Source organism: Macaca thibetana, chromosome 7 (genome assembly GCF_024542745.1).
Source record: "Macaca thibetana thibetana isolate TM-01 chromosome 7, ASM2454274v1, whole genome shotgun sequence".
Classification (NCBI taxonomy): domain Eukaryota; kingdom Metazoa; phylum Chordata; class Mammalia; order Primates; family Cercopithecidae; genus Macaca; species Macaca thibetana.
Window position 1 is genome coordinate 17,078,855 of NC_065584.1, and position 22,239 is coordinate 17,101,093.

Consider the following 22,239-nt stretch of genomic DNA (forward strand, 5'->3'; position numbering starts at 1 on the left):
TACCCTTAGAGGGACAGTGGTCTGTGATGTGCTCTTGAACCCAGCAAAGGTCTGACTTTGCTTTTGCGGAGTGCCATGGGGATATCCAAAATCTCCCAAAGGAGCTTTTTTTTTTTTTTTGTCTCTGTCACCCAGGCTGGAGTGCAGTGGCACAATCATAGCTCACTGCAACCTCCGCCTCTGAGGCTCAAGCAATCCTCCCACCTCAGCCTCCCAAGTAGCTGGGATCACAGTGTGTACCAGCACACTCAGCTAAGTTTTGTATTTTTTTAGTAGCGACGGAGTTTTGCATGTTGCCCAGGCTGGTCTCGAACTCCTGGGCTCAAGCGATCCACTTGCCTCAGCCTCCAAAAGTGCTGGGATTACAGGCGTGAGCCACCATTTCCAGCCTCCAAAGGGGCTTCTGTCCGCAGGCTTCTGCCTCAGAGGACAGTGCAGGCCTGCCCTGCTGAGGGCCTCCCGCACCAAGGCTGCAGCAGGAAACCTTGCACACAGGAGCCTTCCAGGGGCTGCGACACAGGCGCCCTCGGGGTCTGGCAAGGAGTTTAGCTCTTGGGCAGCAATTATCGCAACAAAAGGCAAAAGCGAGGAAGATGCTAATTGCTCTGAAACTGGCCAAGTCCATTTCATCTCATTTGAAATAACCGGTTTAATTTAATCTCTTATTGCCAATTTGGTGCATCATCAAGATCCTATTTGTACAAAACACCTGATTATGTTAATTACCAGCTTGGGAGGCAGCCTTCATCTGTGTCTGAAGAAAGGGACTAATAAGTTACTTCCTCAGTGATTTCCCAGCTCTCTGAAGCTCAGCTCCAGCCAGCTCCCAACCCACAGGGGCTGCAGGAACACCAGTGCTGGCGACGGTGGGAGTCTGTGTGCGCGTCCTCTCCACACACAGGGGAGGGGAGGGGCCCAGCGTCAAGGGCACACGCAGCACAGCTGCAGGCCTCCGCTCTGCCGCTAGCTACCTGTACAAGGGTTGTAGGCAGGTCATCTGGTCTGTGAGACTCAAGCCCCAGCAGCACTGGCTCCTGGAGGTGAGAGCGGATGGAACGAGACCTTAGTGCTCAGTGCTGTTGGTGATTTGCACCGGACCCTGAGCTCTTTGAGAGCAGGCCTGCGCTTACCCACTCTGTCCAGCACCAAGCAATCACTTGGTGGGTTTTGTTGGGTTTGATGTGGGGGCAGGGAGTGGCAGGTTATATGGTTGTATATGGTACTATGTCATTATCGGAATCTGCCTCCTGCAGGCTGATGGCTGGGAGCAGGAGCTGTGTGCTGCTGGGCAGCGCTGCTGGTTGGGGGCAGTGTGGCCGCCTGGCTCTGTAGGAACGGGGTGCATTATGGCCTCAGGCAGATGGACAAGAGCTCTAGCAGGAAGGCCCCAGGCTGACCGACCGCAGCTGGGAGGCAGGAGGGGGCTGGGGCTGCGTCCTGCAGAAACACATTGGCTGACAGACGAGCCTGGCTGAACCCAGGGAAGGCTGGACCCAGCTGGTGCTGACAACAGCCCCATGCCAGCCTCAGGAGTTAGGCCTTTGATCTCTGGAGGAGAGAGCAAGCCGGGCCCCTAGAATTGGAAAGGACATGAGGGCTGCAGTGCCGAAGAGCACATGGAACCCAGGGAAGGGAAAGGAAGGAAGGGCCCTGGCCAGCACTGTGGGGCTTGGGCGGTGTGTCACTCCTGACAGCCAGACACAGCCAGGTCCCAGCGCACCTCTGGCCAGTCCTCTAGCTGTGCTGGCTCCAGGCAGTGGCTCTGACTGCAGCTGGAGCTTGTTCTGGTTGATCCCGTCATGGGCTGATTTCTGAGCTGCTCCTGGCTCACTGGGGAGAGGCCTATTTTTCATTCCTGTGCCAAGCCTGAGCTGGCAGCCCCTGGCAAGTCTGCGATGTCTCCCTAAGCAGCTCCAGCTTTAGGAATTAATTCCACTGAACAGATTGCTCAGGAAGCTTCAAGGTCATCTGAAAATGGCAGTTCCTACGTTAGGACTACCAGTCCAGGTATACGGGCCGGAAATTTCCAAGCCAGCAAGAACCCTAGAACACCAGAGCACTGCAGAGGCTCTCAGTGGCCAACACGGAGGGTGCTGGCTCAGATGAGCCCCTCGGGGCTGGTTCTCTGCGGGACTTTTGGGGGCGGGTAGACATGCCCCTGCCCTATACCCTGCAGCCCCCACAGTTGGCCAGATTCACTGGACTGCCACTTTCTAATCCCAGCAGGAAGGGACTGCTGGGTTCTCCCCACTCCAGGAGGGTGCTGAGAGCAGAGCCCTCTGTGTCCCCCTGGGCCAAGGCCCTGGTCCTCCTGGTCTCCACATCTCACTCATCCACTTTCTGGCAGACAGAATGGCCCAGTCCTTTGGCTCTGGCAGCCTTCCCAAGCCTCAAGATCACAGCTGGCCTGAGGCAAGGAGCCCTCCCAGTCCACAAGCAGATATACAGGATGCTTCTAAGATGCAGGTCTGAGCCAGAGGGAAGCTGTGCCTTGGAGAGGAGCAATTTCCCAATCATAACATGGGAAGGAGCGATAAAACCAGCAGTTAGTGGTCAGAGGAATGAACGGGAGGACACAGCGTGGCAGATGCCCCTTTCCTGTTGCTTGGATGTAACTGGGTTATTGCCTGAGTGCCCTGGGGCCTGCATTGAGAAAGCTCCACTGAGCTCTCCTCTGCTGGCCCAGGGCTTGCCCCTTAAAGCGACAGAGGCAATGTGGACCAGGTGGGAAGAACAGGCAGCTTCAGGACCAAGCAGACCTGGGCAAGGCTGCAGTTCGATGTTGATTGGCCCTGGGACCTGGGGTGAGAACTTGGCCTTTCTGAACCGCATCTTCTTGTATCTAAAGCGGTAGTCATAGGAGATGGGCTAGCTACAGGGCTTAGCATGGTGCCCAGTGGGGAAAAACCCTCCACTTGGAGCAAGAAAACAGCACGGGGCTGATGCTACAGTGGCAGAGCCTAGTGAGACCTGAATTATATTCTCCACCTGCAACCAAGTAAGCACAGTGGCTTGCCGCTCATCACCTGTTTGCCAGAAGCATACAGCACTTGTCTCCCTGCCGGGAGAGCCACTCAGAAACCTGTTGTGTGTGTTCAGTATCTTGATGCACCAAGAAAGCCATGCCAGGAAGGCGTGTGATGAGCTCCTGCCGTAACCTCTCCAGGCTGCTGCTCACAGCCGCTGCCCAGAAACCTCCCTTCCATTGTGGTTACATTGGAATGTTCTAGAGTGAGTGCAGGCGATAACCTCCCCTCAAAGAAAGGGGGCAGGATCTCATTCGGCCTCATGTCCTACTGAGTACAACCTGGATGGTGGCCTCCCATTTGTTCTGCTGGCCTTTGAGGTTCGGGAGCGAGGATGTGGAGTTGTCAGATTCCCTGTTAAGGAGGTCCAAGGTGGTCCAGAGCACCATCCTGGGAGATGGACATGCTAATTTGCCACCCCCAGCTGGACTCCACACCCAGAAGCCCTTCAGGCAGCCAGGAGGTGTGGCTCTGCAGCAGTCAGCTACCCTCGGCTGTTTGGCCACCCTGGAACCTTCTCTGGCAGATGCCATCAAGGACCTGGTCCTATGCAGGAGCTCCAGCATGGACACATGTTTGGATATTCATAAGAAAAGAAACATGAGGTGTTTCTGTTGTGTTCATGAAAAGGTAGAGCTGACCCTGAAGTCTGCTGTTCCTAGCCAGGATAGGGTAGCCCTCTCTACCCGAGGCAGCGTGGCCTCCGCTTCCTCCTCACCCAGGAGAGCTCCCTGAACTGCCTCCTCCTCCCAGAGCTGAGGGTCTCCCTCCCGCTTCCACTCTGAGCCTCCACAGGGCCCACACACTGCCCTCGGCCATGGGTCTCCTTGGCTGTCACCCCAACCACGTGCTCCTCCTGGGTGGACATCCCAGCTCTCTTGTCGGGGGCTTATGGAAGCCAGGTAGTCTCTCAGCCCCTGGGATGCTACTTCAAGGCAGGCACATTCCTGCCATCACACTGGCTGGTTCTGCTCCTGACAGCCACCCTGCTGCCCGCTTGCCTGTTGGTGAAGCCGGGGCCTGCGAGCAGGCTGGGCTGTCTTGTGAGTGACATGCTCACACTGCCTAAAGGGAGGGCAAGGCTTTACTGGGAGATTCAAGATGAAATTTGAAAGAGCAGAGGGCCATAACTCATTACTCAGTGGGAAGACTAGACATTGTAGAGATGTCAGGCTTCTCCACACTCTCCAAGAGAGGTAACACAAATGCAATTTGACTTCTAAAGGGAGTGAAGAAACTGATTTTGCAATTCATCGAAAATAGTACAGGGTAAGATTGTCAGGAAACATACTAAAAGCAAGGAGCAGTGAGGGAAAGCTCTGACTCTACCTATTAAAACATAATTTGGGGCCAGTCGCAGTGGCTCATGCCTGTAATCCCAGCACTTTGGGAGGCCGAGGCGGGTGGATCACGAGGTCAGGAGATCGAGACCATCCCGGCTAACACGGTGAAACCCCATCTCTACTAAAAAATACAAAAAAAAATTAGCCGGGCCTGGTGGCATGTGCCTGTAGTCCCAGCTACTCGGGAGGCTGAGGCAGGAGAATAGCGTGAACCCAGGAGGCGGAGCTTGCAGTGAGCCGAGATCGCGCCACTGCACTCCAGCCTGGGCGACAGAGCGAGACTCTGTCTCAAAAACAAAAACAACAACAACAACAAAAACATGATTTGGGAGTAACAGAAATGAAAACTGTGGTGCCGATGCAGAAGTTCGATATTGTGGCTCGCTGGAAAATAGTGAAAGGCCCCTGTTTCGTGTAATAATTCACTCTAGGTTGGAGGCAGTGCCTTACAAGAGAGAGGGGAGGGAGGATGAGCTAGTTTGTGTCTAGCAAAGTAGGAGGACTACATCACTCTCTGCCAAGATAAAGTAGTCAACTACTTAAAGGACGGAAAATTACAATAAATGGAATTGAACATGTGTCTGCCCTTTGAAAGGATAACTTTCTAAGTTTTGAAGTGGCAAAAAAAATCATCAAAGATTAACAAATTTAATTTTTCAACTTAAAACTTTTCAAGAAAAGAATCTCAAAAGTCAAAGAATAGGCTGGAAAATTATGGTAGCAGATGAATAGCAATCTTGTGAAAGGCTCCTAAACAAAAGCATTGGAAATATTTAACCTCAATGGTTATTAAAGAAATACAGATTTCAACAAGGAGGGACATTCTGCACATATGACATTAGCAGAAAGAGAGTCATGATAGAAGGGGGCAGGTGACCACACAAACTGCTGATAGCTGAAAAAGTGAGGCGACCTTTGGGGATAAAATTTGCAAAATGTTTGGGGAATGCTAAAGAGAGTCATATCTTCTTACCCAGTGACCCTACTTTGGGGAGATTTGCCCTAAGGGGAGGATCTCCAAATAGTTGTCAGGCCTGTTCCACTGAACCTCCTCCAGGGCCACTAAAAGGAGCCCATGGGGGACACCAGACTCCCCTCCCCGCCACCCCCCCCAGCTGTTCCTTTTTGTCTGTTTATACATAGACTGTGTGGGTGTTCTCAGTAAGATTTCATTTAACCAAAGGTTTTCAGGGATACAAAAAAGACTGGAAATCCACTGATCTAAAGAACAAAGAGGCGCTTTCTGGAAAGATGTTCATGTCTGTGCGATTCAGAACAGCAAAGAGACTGGATGTGACCTAAATGTCTCTCCCCAAGGGAAAGGTTGAGAAAGTACACACATCGCTTATAGAGGTGCGCGGCTTGGAAACATGATGTTGATGAAATAGGTAGGACCAATGTGTACACCCCAACCAAGGAGAACGAAGATGACAGCTGGGCACAGCCTGGGGCAAGCAGGGACAGTGAGGTCAGGGCCTTTGTTCAGGGAAGGGGCTGTGAGCAATTTAAAAACTGTCATCATCATTTTGATAGTATAATTCCACCCATGATGTTTCTTTAGTTTAAAAAAAAAAAATGACAGGCCAGGCGGGGTGGCTCACGCCTGTAATCCCAGCACTTTGGGAGGCCAAGGCGGGCAGATCATGAGGTCAGGAGAATGAGACCATCCTGGCTAACATGGTGAAACCCCGTCTCTACTAAAAATACAAAAACTTAGCCGGGCGAGGTGGCAGCGCCTGTAGTCCCAGCTATTCAGGAGGCTGAGGCAGGAGAATGGTGTGAACCTGGGAGGCAGAGCTTGCAGTGAGCCGAGATTGCACCACTGCACTCCAGCCTGGGCAACAGAGCGAGACTCTGTCTCAAAAAAAAACAAAAAAAAAAACCACAGTTGCATCCCATGCTGACGCCACACTGGGTCAGTGCAGACTGCGGACCTCCAATTGGTTCATTCATGGTTCTTCAGTTTTCAGATGAACCATATGAAGTTGCCATTTTTAAATTCAAAATATGGCTGAATATCAGCAATTTTGTATTAGTCAGCTCGGCGACTATTTCGACTGTTGCCCCTGAACGCAGGTAGTACTTGAGAACTTACTATGGGCCCAGCCCAATGGCGATACATTCCCGGCTCCAAGGAACTGACTGGAAACTCAAGGACAAGTAGGAGCGCAGAGCTCCTGGAGCCTCCATGGCTGACTGTCTCCCTCTCTCTCTCTCTCTGACCCCTCCAGGCGCTGATCCTTCACCAGCTGGGCCGCTACAGTCTGGCAGAGAAGATCCTCCGGGACGCGGTGCAGGTGAACTCGACAGCCCACGAGGTCTGGAACGGGCTGGGCGAGGTCCTCCAAGCTCAGGGCAACGACGCGGCGGCCACGGAGTGCTTCCTGACAGCCTTGGAGCTGGAGGCCAGCAGCCCCGCCGTGCCCTTCACCATCATCCCCCGCGTGCTCTGAGCAGGCGCCTGCCAGCCTCACCTGCCGCTCAGGCCTCAGAGGCCCTGCCGGGCACCAGGGCTTGTCCCATCGCCCCCAGGGGATGAATCTGCCGCACTGAGGCCAGGGACGAGCGTTCAGTGGGCCACAGTGAACCAACCAAACCAAGCCCAAATCATTGCTCTGCCGCGTGCGTTTCTCTTGTTGTTTTTTGCCAGCCCAATGATAGTTTCTGAACCTATTGACATTGTTCAAAATGGATCATGTGCCATATTTTGTTAGTCGACATCTGAGTTTTAAGTAAAATGATTATGGAATTAATCAGCAAATGTAGAAGAATATATTCAAAGTTAAAATTCAGTGGCAGAACAGATTATTTTTATCAGAGCTGTAAAGAAAACAACTGTCCTCTTCTCCCCACCACCCCTCCTGCCCCACCTTGGCCCAGAAACCAAATGTGAACTTCCTGTTTCCCACCTCAGCGCTAGTCCATGCCGGGAACCAGCTGACAATTTCTTGGTTTTACTGTCAATAATTATACCATGTGATCAATGACTGTCCTCACTTAGAACAAAGCCTGAGTCCAAGAATATTTATATTTTACCAATATATGCCTGTTACAAGAGAAGGAAATATGAGTTATTTAAGTTTAACTTTTTTATGTGAATTCAGAGTTTATTTATCGAGGGAAATATGTACAAAGAAGCTTCAAATGGAATATTTACTGACATTCCTTATACATGACAGACACTTGGCTACATGGGAAGATGATGTTAATAATAAAATGATTTTTAAATGGACTCATAGCCTGTGTCATTTGTAAAAGCTCAAAGATCTGAGAAAGGCTTAGTTCCTGGGTTGAGGAGCTGTCTGTACCTGGGGACCCACTCTGGACATGTCAGTCCTTGACACTAGAAGGCCCAGCCTCTCTTTCCCCACTTACTTTATTTTTATTTTTTGGAGACAGGGTCTCACTCTGTTGCCCAGGCTGGAGTGCAGTGGTGCAATCACAGTTCACTGCATCCTCGACTTCCCAGGTTCAGGTGATCCTCCCCCCTCAGCCTCCTGAGTAGCTGAGACCACAGGTGCACTCTACCATGCCTGGCTAATTTTTGTTTGTTTTTGTAGAGATAGGGTCTCACTATGTTACCCAGGCTGGTCCTGAACTCCTGGACTCAAGCAGTCCTCCCGCCTCAGCCTCCGAAAGTGCTGGTGTGAGCCACCATGCCCGGCCATCTCCCCACTTATAATTTGAAGATGATCCTTAGGTAGGGACGTGTTTCCTGGGTCCTCGGCACCCAGGCCTCGTTTTTGCAGCAACAGCCCTGGGTTTGGTTTGGGAATTCTCCTTAGCTCTCCCCCGATGGGGCTTTGGAATTGGAGCATGCAGCTCAGCCCTGCCCAAGCAGCCTCCTGCACTCATGGGCCACAGAGGGTCAGGAGTGAGCATGTGACCTAAAGCGGTCCAGTCGGAGCGGGAGCCGCAGGGAAAGCTGTCGCTCTTTCCTGCTGCCTTTCAAGGGGAGAGGTGAGGCTGGAACTGCAGCAGCACTCTTGCCACCGTGAGAAGAAGGTGTAGAGGTGTTTGAGCCAAAGTCCAAATCCCACAGAGTAGACAGCAAGACCAGCAACCAGAGAGAAAGTGAGCAGGTATCTGCAGGCCCTCGGGGGCAGCTGGAGGGTGGCCCCACCTTTCCAGGACCCAGGGAAATATGGAGGGCTGAGCGCTGATCTTAGGTGCCCTGAAGCCTAGAGGACTGCATTCAAACTGGGCACAACCTGCCTGGCTCAGTGAGGCAGGTGGGCTAGGGGGCAGCCAAGGAGGGAGAGACAGTAAGTGGGAGCCCCAGCCTCAGCACTGACCCTGCCAGGCAGCACTTGTGGCTTTGAGTGGCCATAAGTCATGGGATTTGCATTGTAGGACCTGGGGCAGGTGCTCAGTGTGGTGGCAGCTTGCCCTGATTGGAGGCACAGGGCTGGGCACTGCCATCCCATGCAGGAGTGTGGGGCAAGGCCCACTGGATCCGGACTAGGAAGGGAGGAGGCTGGGCCACTGAGGCAGATGGTGCAGGCGCCATACCAGACCTTGTCCGCCAGGCCCTCACCTCAAAGACTCCTGTGCGTATCAGCCCCGTAGGGCGCTGGGGCTGGCACCTCTCCATTGTCTTCATCTCCCTCGGGAGAACCACCCCTACTCTCCACCCATATGGCTCAAGGATGGACACATGGGCCCAGCCTTAACAACCGGAGCCCCCCAGCTCCCCAGTGTCAGTGACCGGTTTGGGTTTGGGCATGTGACCCATGCGTGGCCAATGAGAAGCACCCCTGGGACTTTGGTTATGAAAACGTTAGAAAAAAAGCCTCTTTCTGTCCTAATAGGATGCCAATGGGGTGCTGTGGGTGCCATTTGACATTGTATGGGGTGGCCTACCTGAGAATGATGCCAACACAGAAAAAGAGAATGAGGAGGTGGAGAGAGCTGGGCCCAGGGTCACCGCTGGAGCACTGCAGCCCGAGATTTTTCCATCATAGGAGCCCATACGGTTTCCCATCTTGCTTAGCGCAAGCACAGTGGTTTCCATCCCTTCTACCTAAAAGGTGCCTAAGAAATGCAGGAAAGTCCTGCCATCCTTGGCACTCCCCACTTGGGCATTCTTCCAGACTCCTCAGTCCCCCACCTTAATCCCACTCACTCACCTCATATTCTGTTTTCCAGTAAATCCTGTCTTTTCTACCCAAATCGCATCTCAAATCTCTCCCATTCACCTTCATCCCCAGCACCTTGGCCCCAGCCCCACACAGTCCAATGTCAGCAGACCCCTCTTAGAAGGGAGGATGGGGTCGGTTCCCTCTATAAACCCCTGATGGCTTCTCAAGCTCTTGCCTGGAACTGGACTCTGTGTCCCGGCCCCACTGTGCCTGGCTGTGTGTAGCCCCTCTGTGTCCCGGCCCCACTGTGCCTGGCTGTGTCCAGCCCCTCTGTGTCCCGGCCCCACTGTGCCTGGCTGTGTGCAGCCCCTCTGTGTCCCGGCCCCACTGTGCCTGGCTGTGTGTAGCCCCTCTGTGTCCTGGCCCCACTGTGCCTGGCTGTGTGTAGCCCCTCTGTGTCCTGGCCCCACTGTGCCTGGCTGTGTCCAGCCCCACTGTGTCCTGGCCCCACTGTGCCTGGCCCCACTGTGCCTGGCTGTGTCCAGCCCCTCTGTGTCCTGGCCCCACTGTGCCTGGCTGTGTCCAGCCCCTCTGTGTCCCGGCCCCCTGTGCCTGGCTGCCTCTCCTTCCCCAAGCCCTCTCGTGGCTCTGGCCACCTTCCTAGTCTTCTGACCTGCTGAGCCTTTCCCAACTAAGGACGTTTATCCATCCATCCACCCAACCATCCATCCATTAACAGATGAGGACACAGACGCTAGATGCCAAGAGGGCAGGACACCTGCCTGGGGTCATCATGGAATGACCTGGCAGGACTGAGATTGAGGCAGGCCTGAGAGATAAACCTTTCAAAAGTGCCCAGTTCTGCCCAGTGGAGGCGATTTTGGACAGTGAGATGCGGGAGATGCCTCGTTTGATTCCAGGACTAGTGCTGACCCTAACTTAGGCAAGGGGTTCCTGTTCCCTGGTCTTAGTCTCCCCCTCTGTAAAATTTCATTCATTCATTCACTCATTCATTCATCCAACAAATATCTATGGAATGCTCACAACATCCCAGATCTTATTCCAGGCACTGAGGGCACAGCAATGTGTGACACAGATGCCGCATCCACTTAGGACCTACCTTCTGGTAGAAGAAAAAAGGCAGATGAGGAATATGGCAGGTGGGGTGACGCATGGAGAAAGATGAAGCCAGGGAAGGGGTAGGGAGTGGCAGGGCTGCCCTTTAGAGGGTGACTAGGGAAGCCTCGCTAAGAAGGTACCATCTGGCTGAAGAAAGGCAGGTAATCTGGGAGGAGGACGTCTCAGGGAGCAGGAATAGCAGGTGCAAAGGCCCAGAGGGGAGGGGGATGGTCAGGTGGTGAAGGACGAGAAGAGGTCAGAAGTTTAACAGGGGCCACACGGGGTGAGGCCTCGTGGACCATGCTAACGGTGTATATTCATTACCTGTGGTTGCAGCAAATTACCATGAACTGTCTGGGCATGGTGGCTCCTGCCTGTAATCCCAGCACTTTAGGAGGCCGAGCCAGGAGAATCAGCTGAGCCCAGGAGTTCAAGACCAGCCTGGGCAACATGGTGAGAACCTTATCTCTACAAATATATATATATATATATCTCCAGGTTTGGTGGCATGCACCTGTAGTCCCAGCTGCTTAGGGGGCTGAGATGGGCTGATTGCCTGAGCCCAGGAGGTTGAGGCTGCAGTGAGTGGTCATGCCACTGCAGTCCAGCCTGCATGAGAGACCAAGACCCTGTCTCTACAAATAAAATAAATTTTTAAATTTTAAATGACTGCAAACTTAGTGTCTTAACACAAATTTATTCTCTTTGTTTTGGAGGTCAGAAGTCACAAATCAAGGTTTCAGTGGGGCTGTGTTCCTTCCCCAGGCTCTGGAGGAGGACGGGCGTCCCTGTCTTCTCCAGCAGCTAGAAGCTTCCTGCGGCCTTGGCTCGTGGCCGCCTTACATTGCCTTTCCTTCCTCTGTTCCATCACTGTGTCACCTTCTGCCTTTGACCTCCTGCCTCCCTCTAAGGACTCTGCTGGTTGCACTGGGCCCCCTGGACAGTCCAGGGCCATTGCCCCACCTCAAGAGCCTTCGTTCAGTCACAACTGCATGGCCCCATCTATCGTGGAAGGCAACAATAGTCACAGGTTCCAGGACTCAGGGTGTGGACGTCTTTGGGGGTTAGGGGGAGCACATTATTCTGCAGGCCACAGCGTGGGAGCTGGGAGGCTGTCAGGCTCCTGCCGTCACACAGTGACCATGGTGCTTAGACCAAGGGCCGTGGAGGAAGTGGCGAGAGGTACTGGACTGTGAAGATTCTGAAGTCAGAGCCAAGAGGGTTTGCTCACACATGGAGCTGGGTGTGAGGGAGGGGAGACGCCAGGGATGAGGGTGGGGGTCTTGTCCTGAGCTACGGGAAGGATGGCACTGACCGCCAGGAGGCAGGGGAATAGGTTGGGGAGGAGAGGGGAAGGCAGGAGTCTGCTTTCAGGCAGGTTGAATACAGAATGCCTGTGGAGCCTCTGAGGCGGAGGCAGCTGGCTGGGCTGAGATGAGGCGAGAGTGTGGGAGGTGTCAGGGATGTGGGGCTGGGAGCCATGGGCCTGACGGGGCCACCTCGGGACAAGCATAGACAAAGAGGAAGAGGTCAGGGCTGAGCTCCGGGGCTGGTGGGGTTTACAGGCTGGGAAATGAAGAGATCAGGAAAGAAGGCGCAGGAGCAGCTGCGAGGGAGGCGGAGAACAGGCAGGGTGAGCTTCCTGGAGGAGGTGGGTGGGCTCTCTCAATGTCCGGAGACCCCAGCAGGGTGGCCTGAGAGCTAACCGTGGGCCTGGCAGTGTGCAGGTTGGCAGTGACCTTGACCAGAGCCATGCTGGGGATGGAATTTTGCTCCCCCAGATTCATAGGGTGGAACCCCCGCCCCAGTGTGACTGTATTTGGAGATAGGCCCCTTAAGGAGGTAATTCGGGTGAAGTGAGGTCATCAGGAAGGGCCCCGGCCCAGTAGGATTGGCGTCCTCACCAGAAGAGACTCCAAAGTGCAAATGAGCTCACGCTCAGCCACGCCAGGACACATGGAGAAGGCGGCCACCCGCAAGCCAGGAGGGAGCCTCGCAGGAACCCAGATGGGCTGGAACCTTTGCTTTGTTCTTTGAGCCTCCGGGATCGTGAGAAATTAAGTTCATTGTTGAAGCCACCTGTCTGTGGCGGTTTTCTTACGGCAGCCCAAGCCAAATTAGGTGGGGTCAAGCTAGGTTGGAGTGGGCGCAAGGGGGAGGAAAAGGTAAAGTCTCTTTCAAGAGCGTAGCTGCGGAGGAGAGCTGAGAGCACTGGGTGGGAGGCCGGTGGGGAAGGGGCCATATTGAGGGCGGGCCTCGCTGAGCACCTTGTATTTGCAGCGGGGCAGGTGTGAGGAGGGAGAGAGGGAAGCTGAGGGGGCTCCCTTGGCTGGGGGCCTGGTGGTTCCGCAGAGCAGCTGCAGGGAGGCAGAGGCCTGGGTACCCCCAAGCCAGGGAGCCCTGGGGAAGGGGCACCCACTCCTCGTTGAGCAGGGAGCCAACTTCGGGCAGGGTGGGGTGGCAAATGGACCAGGAAGGGAAGGAGGAGACGGAGGAGGGAGCAGGCCCTTCTGTGAAGGAGCTGCCTCACCCAGCTGAGAGGATCTCAGGACAGAGCCAGGCTGGGGGCCTGGGCAGGTATGGCTGGGGCAGGCCACTTCCCATCCCCAGCCCCATTTAGGATCCATGGGCTCATCTGTCTGTCTGTCCCTCTGCCTCCTTCCAGGTCCTGGGCCCTGGGCTGTGGCCAGGGCTCTGCTCACCCTCAGGGCTGGGTGGGGACCTCTCCAGGTGGGGAAGGGAGGGAACCAAGGCCTCCCGTTTTCCTCTGTGCCCCCTACGCGTTGTCATGGGCTGGGGGCAGGTGCACGCTCGTGCACAGGTGGGCATGTCTGTGATCACATGGAGCAACCCCAGACTCCTCCAGATGGTCCCACGCCTCGCCCCGGCGGCCACATGGTCCTCATTGCAGGCCCGGACCATCTGCCTGCAGGAAGTGCCCCCTTTGCCGGGCACCCTCCCCATCATCCTTGGAGTTCTCCACCTCTGTCCTGTCCATGCTGGGCCTGTCAACAGCCTATCACCTGCTGCCCCAGCCCCAGCCCAGGTCCCTGCAGCACAGCCAGCTCCAGGCTGGAATGGGTGACCCAGCCCCACTGAAGGCATTTCAGGTCAGGGTCAGCCACTCTGGCCACTGTCTTCCTCCAATGCCCCTGTACCTCCCAGTGCTCGGCCCCCGCCACTCGGCCCCCTCTCTCCGTATCTCCACCTTTTCATTCCTGCTCCTCCCCAGCCACCTCTCAAGGCTGACGGGGTGGGCATTGCCCAGTGTGGGGACATCACTCCTATTGAAGTTCCGTAAACAGTGCCTTGGGCACTGGGCCAGGTGGCTGCTCCTATCCCTCCCCTGGCCTCTGCCTGCTCCAGAAGCAGCCACACACTTGACCACAAACCTTTGAGGCCTGGCCGGAGTCCTCTGGGGGAGGCGGGCAGTAGCAGCCGCACTGGGCCTGAGGACCCCACACAGGAAAATGGGCCGAGCCCCAGGGCTGAGCCTCAGGGCTGCGGCCGCTCCCACCACCAGCCTTCCTCCCACACTCGTGGTCACGCGTTTCCTGCTGCCCCTGCCCACGCTGCGGCCGGATAGAAACAGAAAAAGGACATCCTGCACCATTTCAGACAGGCACGTGCTCCTCCTGAAGGTCTTTTGGGGGCCAGGTTGAGGCCCTCCCTCAAGGTCACGCCCTAGGGGACCCACTCCAGCTCTGCACCTGCCAGAGGTGATCCTCACTGTGCCACTGTCCCTCCCTGGACCCAGAATCAGATGGGGACACTCACCCCTGCCCAGCCTGCCTTCCGGGCTGAGATGTGGGTCTGCAGGCAGCTGTCAGGGGTGGTGTGTGCCAGGCAGGGGACACCAGGGCCACCGCCTCTCAGGACCACCACACAGAGCCTCAGGGCCAGGACTGCGGGCAGGGTTCCTCCCGGGTACTCAGTCCCTGAGTGGAGCTGACTATGGGGACGCGGCAGGAAGGTGGTGGGGGACCTTCTGCAGGTCCGCCTAGAGCCAGCAGCTCCAGCTGACCCTCTGGGCCACCCACAGCCACCACCACCCTCCTCGACTCCCTCATCTCTTGCTGTTTGGCTCTTGACCCCCTGAGGACAATAGGGATTCCCGGTGACCACTGGGCTGTGGGTCACACAGATCAGCCTGGAATCCCAGTTCTGCCGGGCCGTGTCGCCTCTTACAGGGAGGCACTCTGTCTCCTCGTCTCTACGGAGGGGGAGTAACTTCCTTTACGGGCTTTTGGGGATATTCACAGAGGTCAACCTGGACAGGGCATGGAGCCTGGACCCCGGGGTGCACCGTAAAGGCTTTCCGTCTTTCTCGCACCCTCAGGCGAGGGGTGAGTGGCTGCCGCGACGTGCTGAGGGGCCCTGAAGCAGGGGGGTGAGTGGCTGCCGCGACGTGCTGAGGGGCCCTGAAGCATGGGGGTGAGTGGCTGCCGCGACGTGCTGAGGGGTCCCTGAAGCAGGGGGGGTGAGTGGCTGCCGCGACGTGCTGAGGGGTCCCTGAAGCAGGGCAGGAAGGGCAGAGCTAATGCAGCCGAGGTGGAGTCCGAGTCCCGCTCTGCATGGAGGAGGAGGTGAGGGGCCTGGTCAGCATGGGCACAGCTGGGGCCCTCTGTGACCGCCACCACCCTTGTCTCTGCCTCCTTGACCCCACAGGATCATCCTCAGGCCCTGGGTCCAGCCAAGGCCTGAGCAGGGTCATGCAGCCCTGTCCCGCTCGGCTCCCGTCCGCTGCTGCCTGAGTGGCGCCTGTGTCGAAGGGCTCGGACTGTGGGCCTGCTGGGCTGGAGCCTGAATCGTGGCCTGGCCACCCACTCTCCTAGGAGCCTTAGGCGAGTCACTAGTCCTCTCTGAGCCTCGGTTTCCTCATCTGTGAAATGGAGAGAACAAGACAGTTGTAAAGATTCAGAGGGTGTGTAAAATGCAAGCACATGGCCGACCAGAGCCCAGCCCTGCCCCATGTGGCTCCTGTCCTGGGCATGGCAGGAGGTCAGGGTTTCCAGCCTGCCATTCAGCAGTACCCAGACAGGCACAGCTACCAGAAGGTGACCTCCCCAAGCCCACAGAGGCTTCCTGGGCACCCAGCCCGGCCTGAAACCTCCACCCAGGCGGCAGTGAGGCCTTCCTGCCTGTGGTCAGCTGTGGTGTATGGAGGAGCCCTGGCCAGACACAGGTACCTGGCCTGGGGAGCTGGCGGTCTTACTGGGGACTGGGGAGACAGACTCCAAACAGAGGGGTAAACAAATAAGATAATTACCAGCTTGGCAGAGATGATGAGAGCAAATTTTAAGTGACAGGTGGAGGATTACTTTAGATGGGATGGTCGGGGACACCTCTGGGAGACAGTGACATTGAGTGACAAGAAGGTGCCACTCTGGAGGACTCCGGGGTTCTCCACCTTTAAGAAGGATCATGAGCAGAAGCCCAAATGCTTCAGGTTCTGCCACTTTCTACTACATGACTAGGCCCAGCCAGTTTTCAAAAGGGCTGGCCTGTCCTCACATTGCCAGCAAGGCCCAGACCATGTGAAGAGGGAAGAGCATCCTGTAATCTGCAAATACGGGATCAACTCTAAATTCTCTCGAGTTTCTTTCTTTAATATGTTGTCCAAAGGTAACTGTGTTAATTTTTACAAATATTTTTATGTAGCAGTTTTGGTTGTTTTTTGTTTGTTTATTTGTTTCTTTTTGTTCTATTTGAGACAGGGTATCTCTCTGTCATTCGGGCTGGAGTACAGTGGCACGAGCTCAGGTCACTGCAGCCTCCACCTCTCAGGCTCGAGTGATCCTCCCACCTCAGCCTCCTGAGTAGCCGGGACTACAGATGCCAAGCCCCACTAATTTTTTGCAGAGACGGAGTTTCGCCATGTTGCCCAGGCTGGACGCCAACTCCTAGGCTCAAGTGATCCGGTCCCCTCAGCCTCTCAAAGGTCTCGGATAACAGGCGTGAGTCACTGTGCCTGGCCTATCAGCAGTTTTAGAAACAACAAGATTAAATAAGAAAGGGGCAGAGCTCAGACACAATGAGACTTTTCAGTCCAGTGTTTTCAGATCCTCTGGTTTCAACTTTATAATTTCACTTCAAAAATTTCAACTTCAAATTTCACTTCATTGCTTTCAAAATCTTGAGCCAGCTTGTCCTTTGGATCTGGGCTGTGCCTGTCTGCACTGGCAGATGGACAGAGCTCCTGTGTAGAGATGAAGCCAGTTCACCCACGGCTTTTTTTTTTTTGAGATGGAGTTTTGCTCTTGTTGCCCAGGCTGGAGTGCAATGGCGCAATCTTGACTCACCGCAACCTCCGCCTCCCAGGTTCAAGCAATTCTCCTGCCTCAGCCTCCCGAGTGACTGGGATTACAGGCATGCGCCATCACGCCCGGCTTTTTTTTTTTTTTTTTTTTTTTTTTAGTAGAGACAAGGTTTCACCATGTTGGTCAGGCTGGTCTCAAACTCCTGACTTCAGATGATCTGCCTGCCTCAGCCTCCCAAAGTGCTGGGATTACAGGTGTGAGCCACCACGCTTAGCTGTCTTTTTTTTTTTTTCTTAGGCAAGCAGCTTTTTAATTTTCTTTGTGATCATAAAACCTATACCCACTGTATCAGCTGCCTGTTGCTGCTGTAACAAATTGCCACGAATGTAGTGGCTTAGAACAACACACATTTCTTTCTTTCTTTTTTAAGTCATAACAATATATTTTAATCTCATAACAACTTCAATTGAATATAAAACTTTCTATTTTCAGCTATTAATATTAAAATTATATCATTTTATATCCTGTATTAACAGATTTATGCAGATTTACATTTCGTTCTTCAAATTCTATAGAATTTTAATTTTTTACTTTCATAGGTTATTGGGGAACACAGTGTTTGGTTACATGAGTAAGTTCTTTAGTGGTGATTTGTGAGATTCTGGTGCACCCATCACCCGAGCAGTAGACACTGCCCCCGATAAAACAACGCGCATTTCCTGTCTTCCATGTCGTTCTGGGAGTCAGAGGTCTAAAACGGGTCTCGTGGGGCAAAAGGCAAAGTGACGGCAGAGCTGTTCCTTCTGGAAGCACTAGGAAAGACGTCAAGCCTTGCCCTTTCCAGTTTCTTGGGGGTGTGCTTGGCTCATGGTCATATTCACAGCCAGCAGTGGCGTCACCCCGACCTCGCCACAGAGCGATCTCTGTGACACGTCCTTCTCTGCCTCTGACCCTCCTGTCTCCCTCTTTCACTTGTAAGAGTCTCCTGACTACATTGGTGTCACCTGGATAATCCAAGACACTCTCCCCGTCTGAAGATCCCTCATCAAACTGCATCTGCCAAGCCCCTTTTGCAGGTAAGTGACCGTCTTCACAGGTTCCAGAGATTAGGATGCAGACATCTTTGGGGACCATCGTTTCACTTACCATACTCACCATGGGGACAATTTCAGAAATACGAAGACTAAGATCATTCAATTCCACTATTTAGTGCTCATCTTCTCAGCATTTTGGCTTATTGCTTTCCAGCATTTTCCCATGCATATAGATTTTTTTTTCTTCTTTTTTAGACAGAGTCTCACTGTGTCCCCAGGCTGTGGTGCAGTGGCATGATCTCAGCTCACTGCAACCTCTGCCTCCCAAGTTCAAGTGATTCTCCTGCCCCAGCCTCCCCACTAGCTAGGATTACAGGTGCCCACCACCATGCCCAGCTAATTTTTTGCATTTTTAGTAGAGATGGAGTTTCACCATGTTAGCCAGGATGGTCTTGATCTCCTGACTTCATGATCCACCCGTCTTAGCCTCCCAAAGTGCTGGGATTTACAGGCATGAGCCACCGCACCCAGCCAAGTATACATATTTAATGAAGGGAAATCACACTATCTATAACACTGTATGGATCTTTTCACTTAATATTCTTTTGTCATTAAAACTCTTTCTAGATAACTTAGAGACAGTATAACCACCCCTCACATGGATGCACTGCAGACTGTTTAACCCATTCTCTATTGTCGATGATTTCAGTGGTTTCACATTGTCATACTACATACAATGGAATGGTTAATGCCAGCTCACAATTATTGAGCATTTATTATGCACCAATCATTTGACATGTATTAACTCATCTAATCCTCATGACAATCCTATGATAGGGATACAATTATTACTGATACAGGTCCAGGTGAGAAATGAAGCCCTCTTCAGAAGATGAAGAAACTTGCCCAAGTTTGGGTGATACTACAGCAAGCCTCGAACCAGGTCGCCTGACTCCAGAATCCACACTCTTAGCCACTCACATGCTCATTTTTCCCCAGCATCTCTGATTATCTATCTTAGGATAGAATTAGGATAGGCAGAATGGCAGTTCATTGGGCTATATTTATTGAGGGCTTAGTTTGTGCATTTTCCATGGGCTCACTCCGTTAATCCTCATGATGCCAAGAAGTGGTCTGTTAACTGGCTGAAGCCACGCTGGTTGGCTCCAGTAGCTAGACTCTGCCTGGAACCTGTGTGTGGTAGCCAATCATTAGCGGTAGGGAGGGCTACGGCCTCTCCCTGACAAACTCACCTTGCCAGACGGTGCCCCCATGAATGCAAAGTGCAGTCAGATCCAACTATCAGAAATAGGTAACAAAGTGCAATTGGATCACACCATCAGAAACAGGTAACAGCACAGTTGGATCACACCATACCGGACCAATACCCCTCAAAACTATCAAGAGCATGAAAAAAGAAAAGTTTAAGAAGCCCATGAAGACATAACTAAATATTAGGTGGTACAGGGTCCTGGATGGGAAAGGCACTGTATTAGTATGTCGTCATGCAGCTAATAAAGACATACCCGAGACTAGGCAATTTATAAAGAAAACAGGTTTAATTGACTCACAGTTCAGCATGGCTGGAGAGGCCTCAGGAAACTTACAATCATGGAGGAAGGGGAGGCAAACATGTCCTTCTTCACATGGCAGCAGGAAGAAGTGCCGAGTAAAAAGGGGGAAAAAAAAAACCCTTATAAAACCATCAGATCTCATGAGAACTCACTATCATGAGAACAGCATGAGGGTAACCACCCCCATGATTCAATTACCTCCCACCGAGTCCCTCCCACAACATGTGGGGATTAGGGGAAATACAATTCAAGGTGAGATTTGGGTGGGGACACAGCCAAACCATATCAGGCACATTCATTCATATTATAAGCTGCTGACATCTAAATAAAGTCTGGAGTTTGGTTACTAGTAATGTACTGATGTCAGTTCCTTTGTTGGCACAAATGTACCAGGTAACATAAAGGGTTATATTAGGGGAAACTGAGAGAAGGGTAAGTGGGAATTCTGTGTGTTACCTTTGCAACTTTTCAGTGAATCTAAAATTATCCCAAACTTAAAAGTTTATTTTTTTTTAAGTAAGGTCTAAGCCAACAAACACATGAGAAAATGTTCAACGTCATTACTCACTGGGGAAATGCAAGTCAAAACTCCAAGAGATACCACCTCACACCCACTAGAATGTCTATAATCAAAAAGACAGACAATAACAAATGTTTGTGAGGGCGTGGGGAAATTGGAACCCTCATACGTTGCTGGTGGGAATGTAAAATGGTACAGCCGCTTTGGAAAACGGTTTGGCAGTTTCTTAAAAAGTTAAACATAGAATTATCCAGAAATTCCTCTCTTAGTATGTACCCCAGAGAAAAGGAAATATATGTACAAATATAAAATACAAATAGTTCTCTGCAAATGTTTACAGCAGCTTTATTTGTAATAGCCAAAAACTGATCACAATCCAAATGTCCACCAACAGATCAAAGGAGAAGCGAATTGTGATCTATTCCATACGAGGGGCTTGGTGCCTGCAGCAACACGGGTGAATCTCCAGAGAGTGGTGACGAGTTGGAGGAGCCAGTCAAAAAAGAAAGTGCTGTGTGATTCCATTTATAGAAAACTCCAGAAAATGTGGACTAATCTAGAGTGATGGAAAGCAGACCCATGATTGCCTGGGACAAGGAGCCTTGGGGGTGGAGGGGGGCCAGGGGGAGGAGTTTCAAAGGTGATAAGGACATTTTGAGGGTGATGGATGTGATCCCTATCTTAATTGTGGCCATGGCTTCATGGATAGATACAAATGTCAAAACATATTGAACTGTATACTTTAAATGCTCGCACTTTACTACATGCCAATCACATCTTCATAAAGCTGGGGTTTTTTTTGTTTTGTTTTTTTTTGTTTTTGTTTTTTTCTGTGTTTTTTTTTTAAAAGGCCTGGAAATGGAGATGAGGACAGCCTGGCCTCAGTCTCCCCACTTGCAATGTGGGGGATCCCCATGTGCCTTGCACCCCCTGAGAGCTCCAGGCTTAGGAGGAGACCAAGGTGAGCCCTGCTTCTAGCCAGAAACCCCGAGGCCCTAACCCCCAGGGCTGGATAGCTGCAGGGCCCAGGCTACTGCCCCTCCGGGGATGGACAGGTGCGAGGCCCCTCCAGAGGCGTGACCTGTTTCCGGCAGGCCGTGGCCGTGAGGAGAAGAGTGCGGAGGTCCCTTTCTTCTTTCTTCCTGAATAAAAAAATGCATGATGCTACATGTGCCTTGGGATTTTTCAACACAATTATCTAAAAATAGTGTGGGCCACCACAGCCTGATTCCTTTTTAGGAAGGATTTTGGGAGCCTAGCCTGTCCTGGCGGCCAGCTCAGGAAGTGGAGGCTTGTCTGGGTGGGGCCGGAGCTGTGGCGACCCTTCCCTTGCTCTGGCCAGGCCCACCCCGTCTCCCAGTTCTCCGAGAGCCAGGCTGCCAGGAGTGCATGGTGGAGTGGCCAGTAGCTTCCTGGCTGGGCCCACAGCCCCGGTGAATTTCAGCCCTGCTGCTTGGGCACTGCATGAATTCTCTGTGCCTCAGTTTCCTCAACGGAGAAGTAGAAGTCATTGATCACAGTCAACAAGGCCCAGCAGAGACAGGAAAGAGGCTACTGAGGGAGGGTTGATAGGTGCCCGCTTCCCAGCCGAGCCTCTGTTCTTGCAAAGTCAGGCGAACTGTCCGGGTGTTCTGGACAACTCTTGACACCTTCCTGCCCCACCCAGGCCTTGGGACCAGCAGGGTGAGACCCAAGGCCTGGCTTCCCAAGGCCAACAGTGACCAGCTCAGGTTGGCTCCACTGCTCACCCTCTGCTGACACATTGTGTCCCTGTGGGGAGATAAAGGTCAGACACTGCACGTGGACTCCTTTTTTTCTAGGGAGCATGGCGGGTTCTGGAGGCCCAGCACAGCTCCCTGTCCACCCACAAGCAAAGGCCTTGGCCCACTGCCGTGGTGCCCCCAAACACCACGTGGCCTGTGGCTGAGGCCTGGACCATCATGCCTGTGGGCAGGGGTCAGGACACATTTTCTGATCACCTACTGTGTGGCTGGTGCTCTTCTAAACCTGAAGGCCCAGTTCTTATCTCTGAGAGTCTGTGGTCCAAGAAAGAAAAATCCAGCAACTCAAATAATTTCGAAATGACTCAGAACCTTGCATTTCTCTCTCTCTCTCTTTTTTTTTTTTTTTTTTTTTTTTTTTTTTGAGACAGAGTCTCACTCTGTCACCCAGGCTGGAGTGCAGTAACACAATCTTGGCTCACTGCAACCTCCGCCTCCTGGGTTCAAGTGATTATCCTGCCTCAGCCTCCTGAGTAGCTGGGATTACAGGTGTGTGCCACC

The 22,239-nt window shown here is 53.0% G+C and overlaps 1 protein-coding gene across 4 annotated transcripts in view; it reads left to right on the forward strand.

Annotated features, from left to right (window-relative positions):
• TTC7B (tetratricopeptide repeat domain 7B) overlaps nucleotides 1–7,601 on the forward strand; it is a 271,924-nt gene extending 264,323 nt beyond the window's left edge. For all 4 annotated transcript variants that reach the window (XM_050799034.1, XM_050799035.1, XM_050799036.1 and 1 more), the window contains one exon: nucleotides 6,601–7,601. In XM_050799034.1, the coding sequence (XP_050654991.1) occupies nucleotides 6,601–6,822 (222 nt within the window). In that variant the 3' untranslated portion in view covers nucleotides 6,823–7,601. The remainder of the gene's footprint in view (nucleotides 1–6,600) is intronic.
• The last annotated feature ends 14,638 nt before the right edge of the window (nucleotides 7,602–22,239 follow it).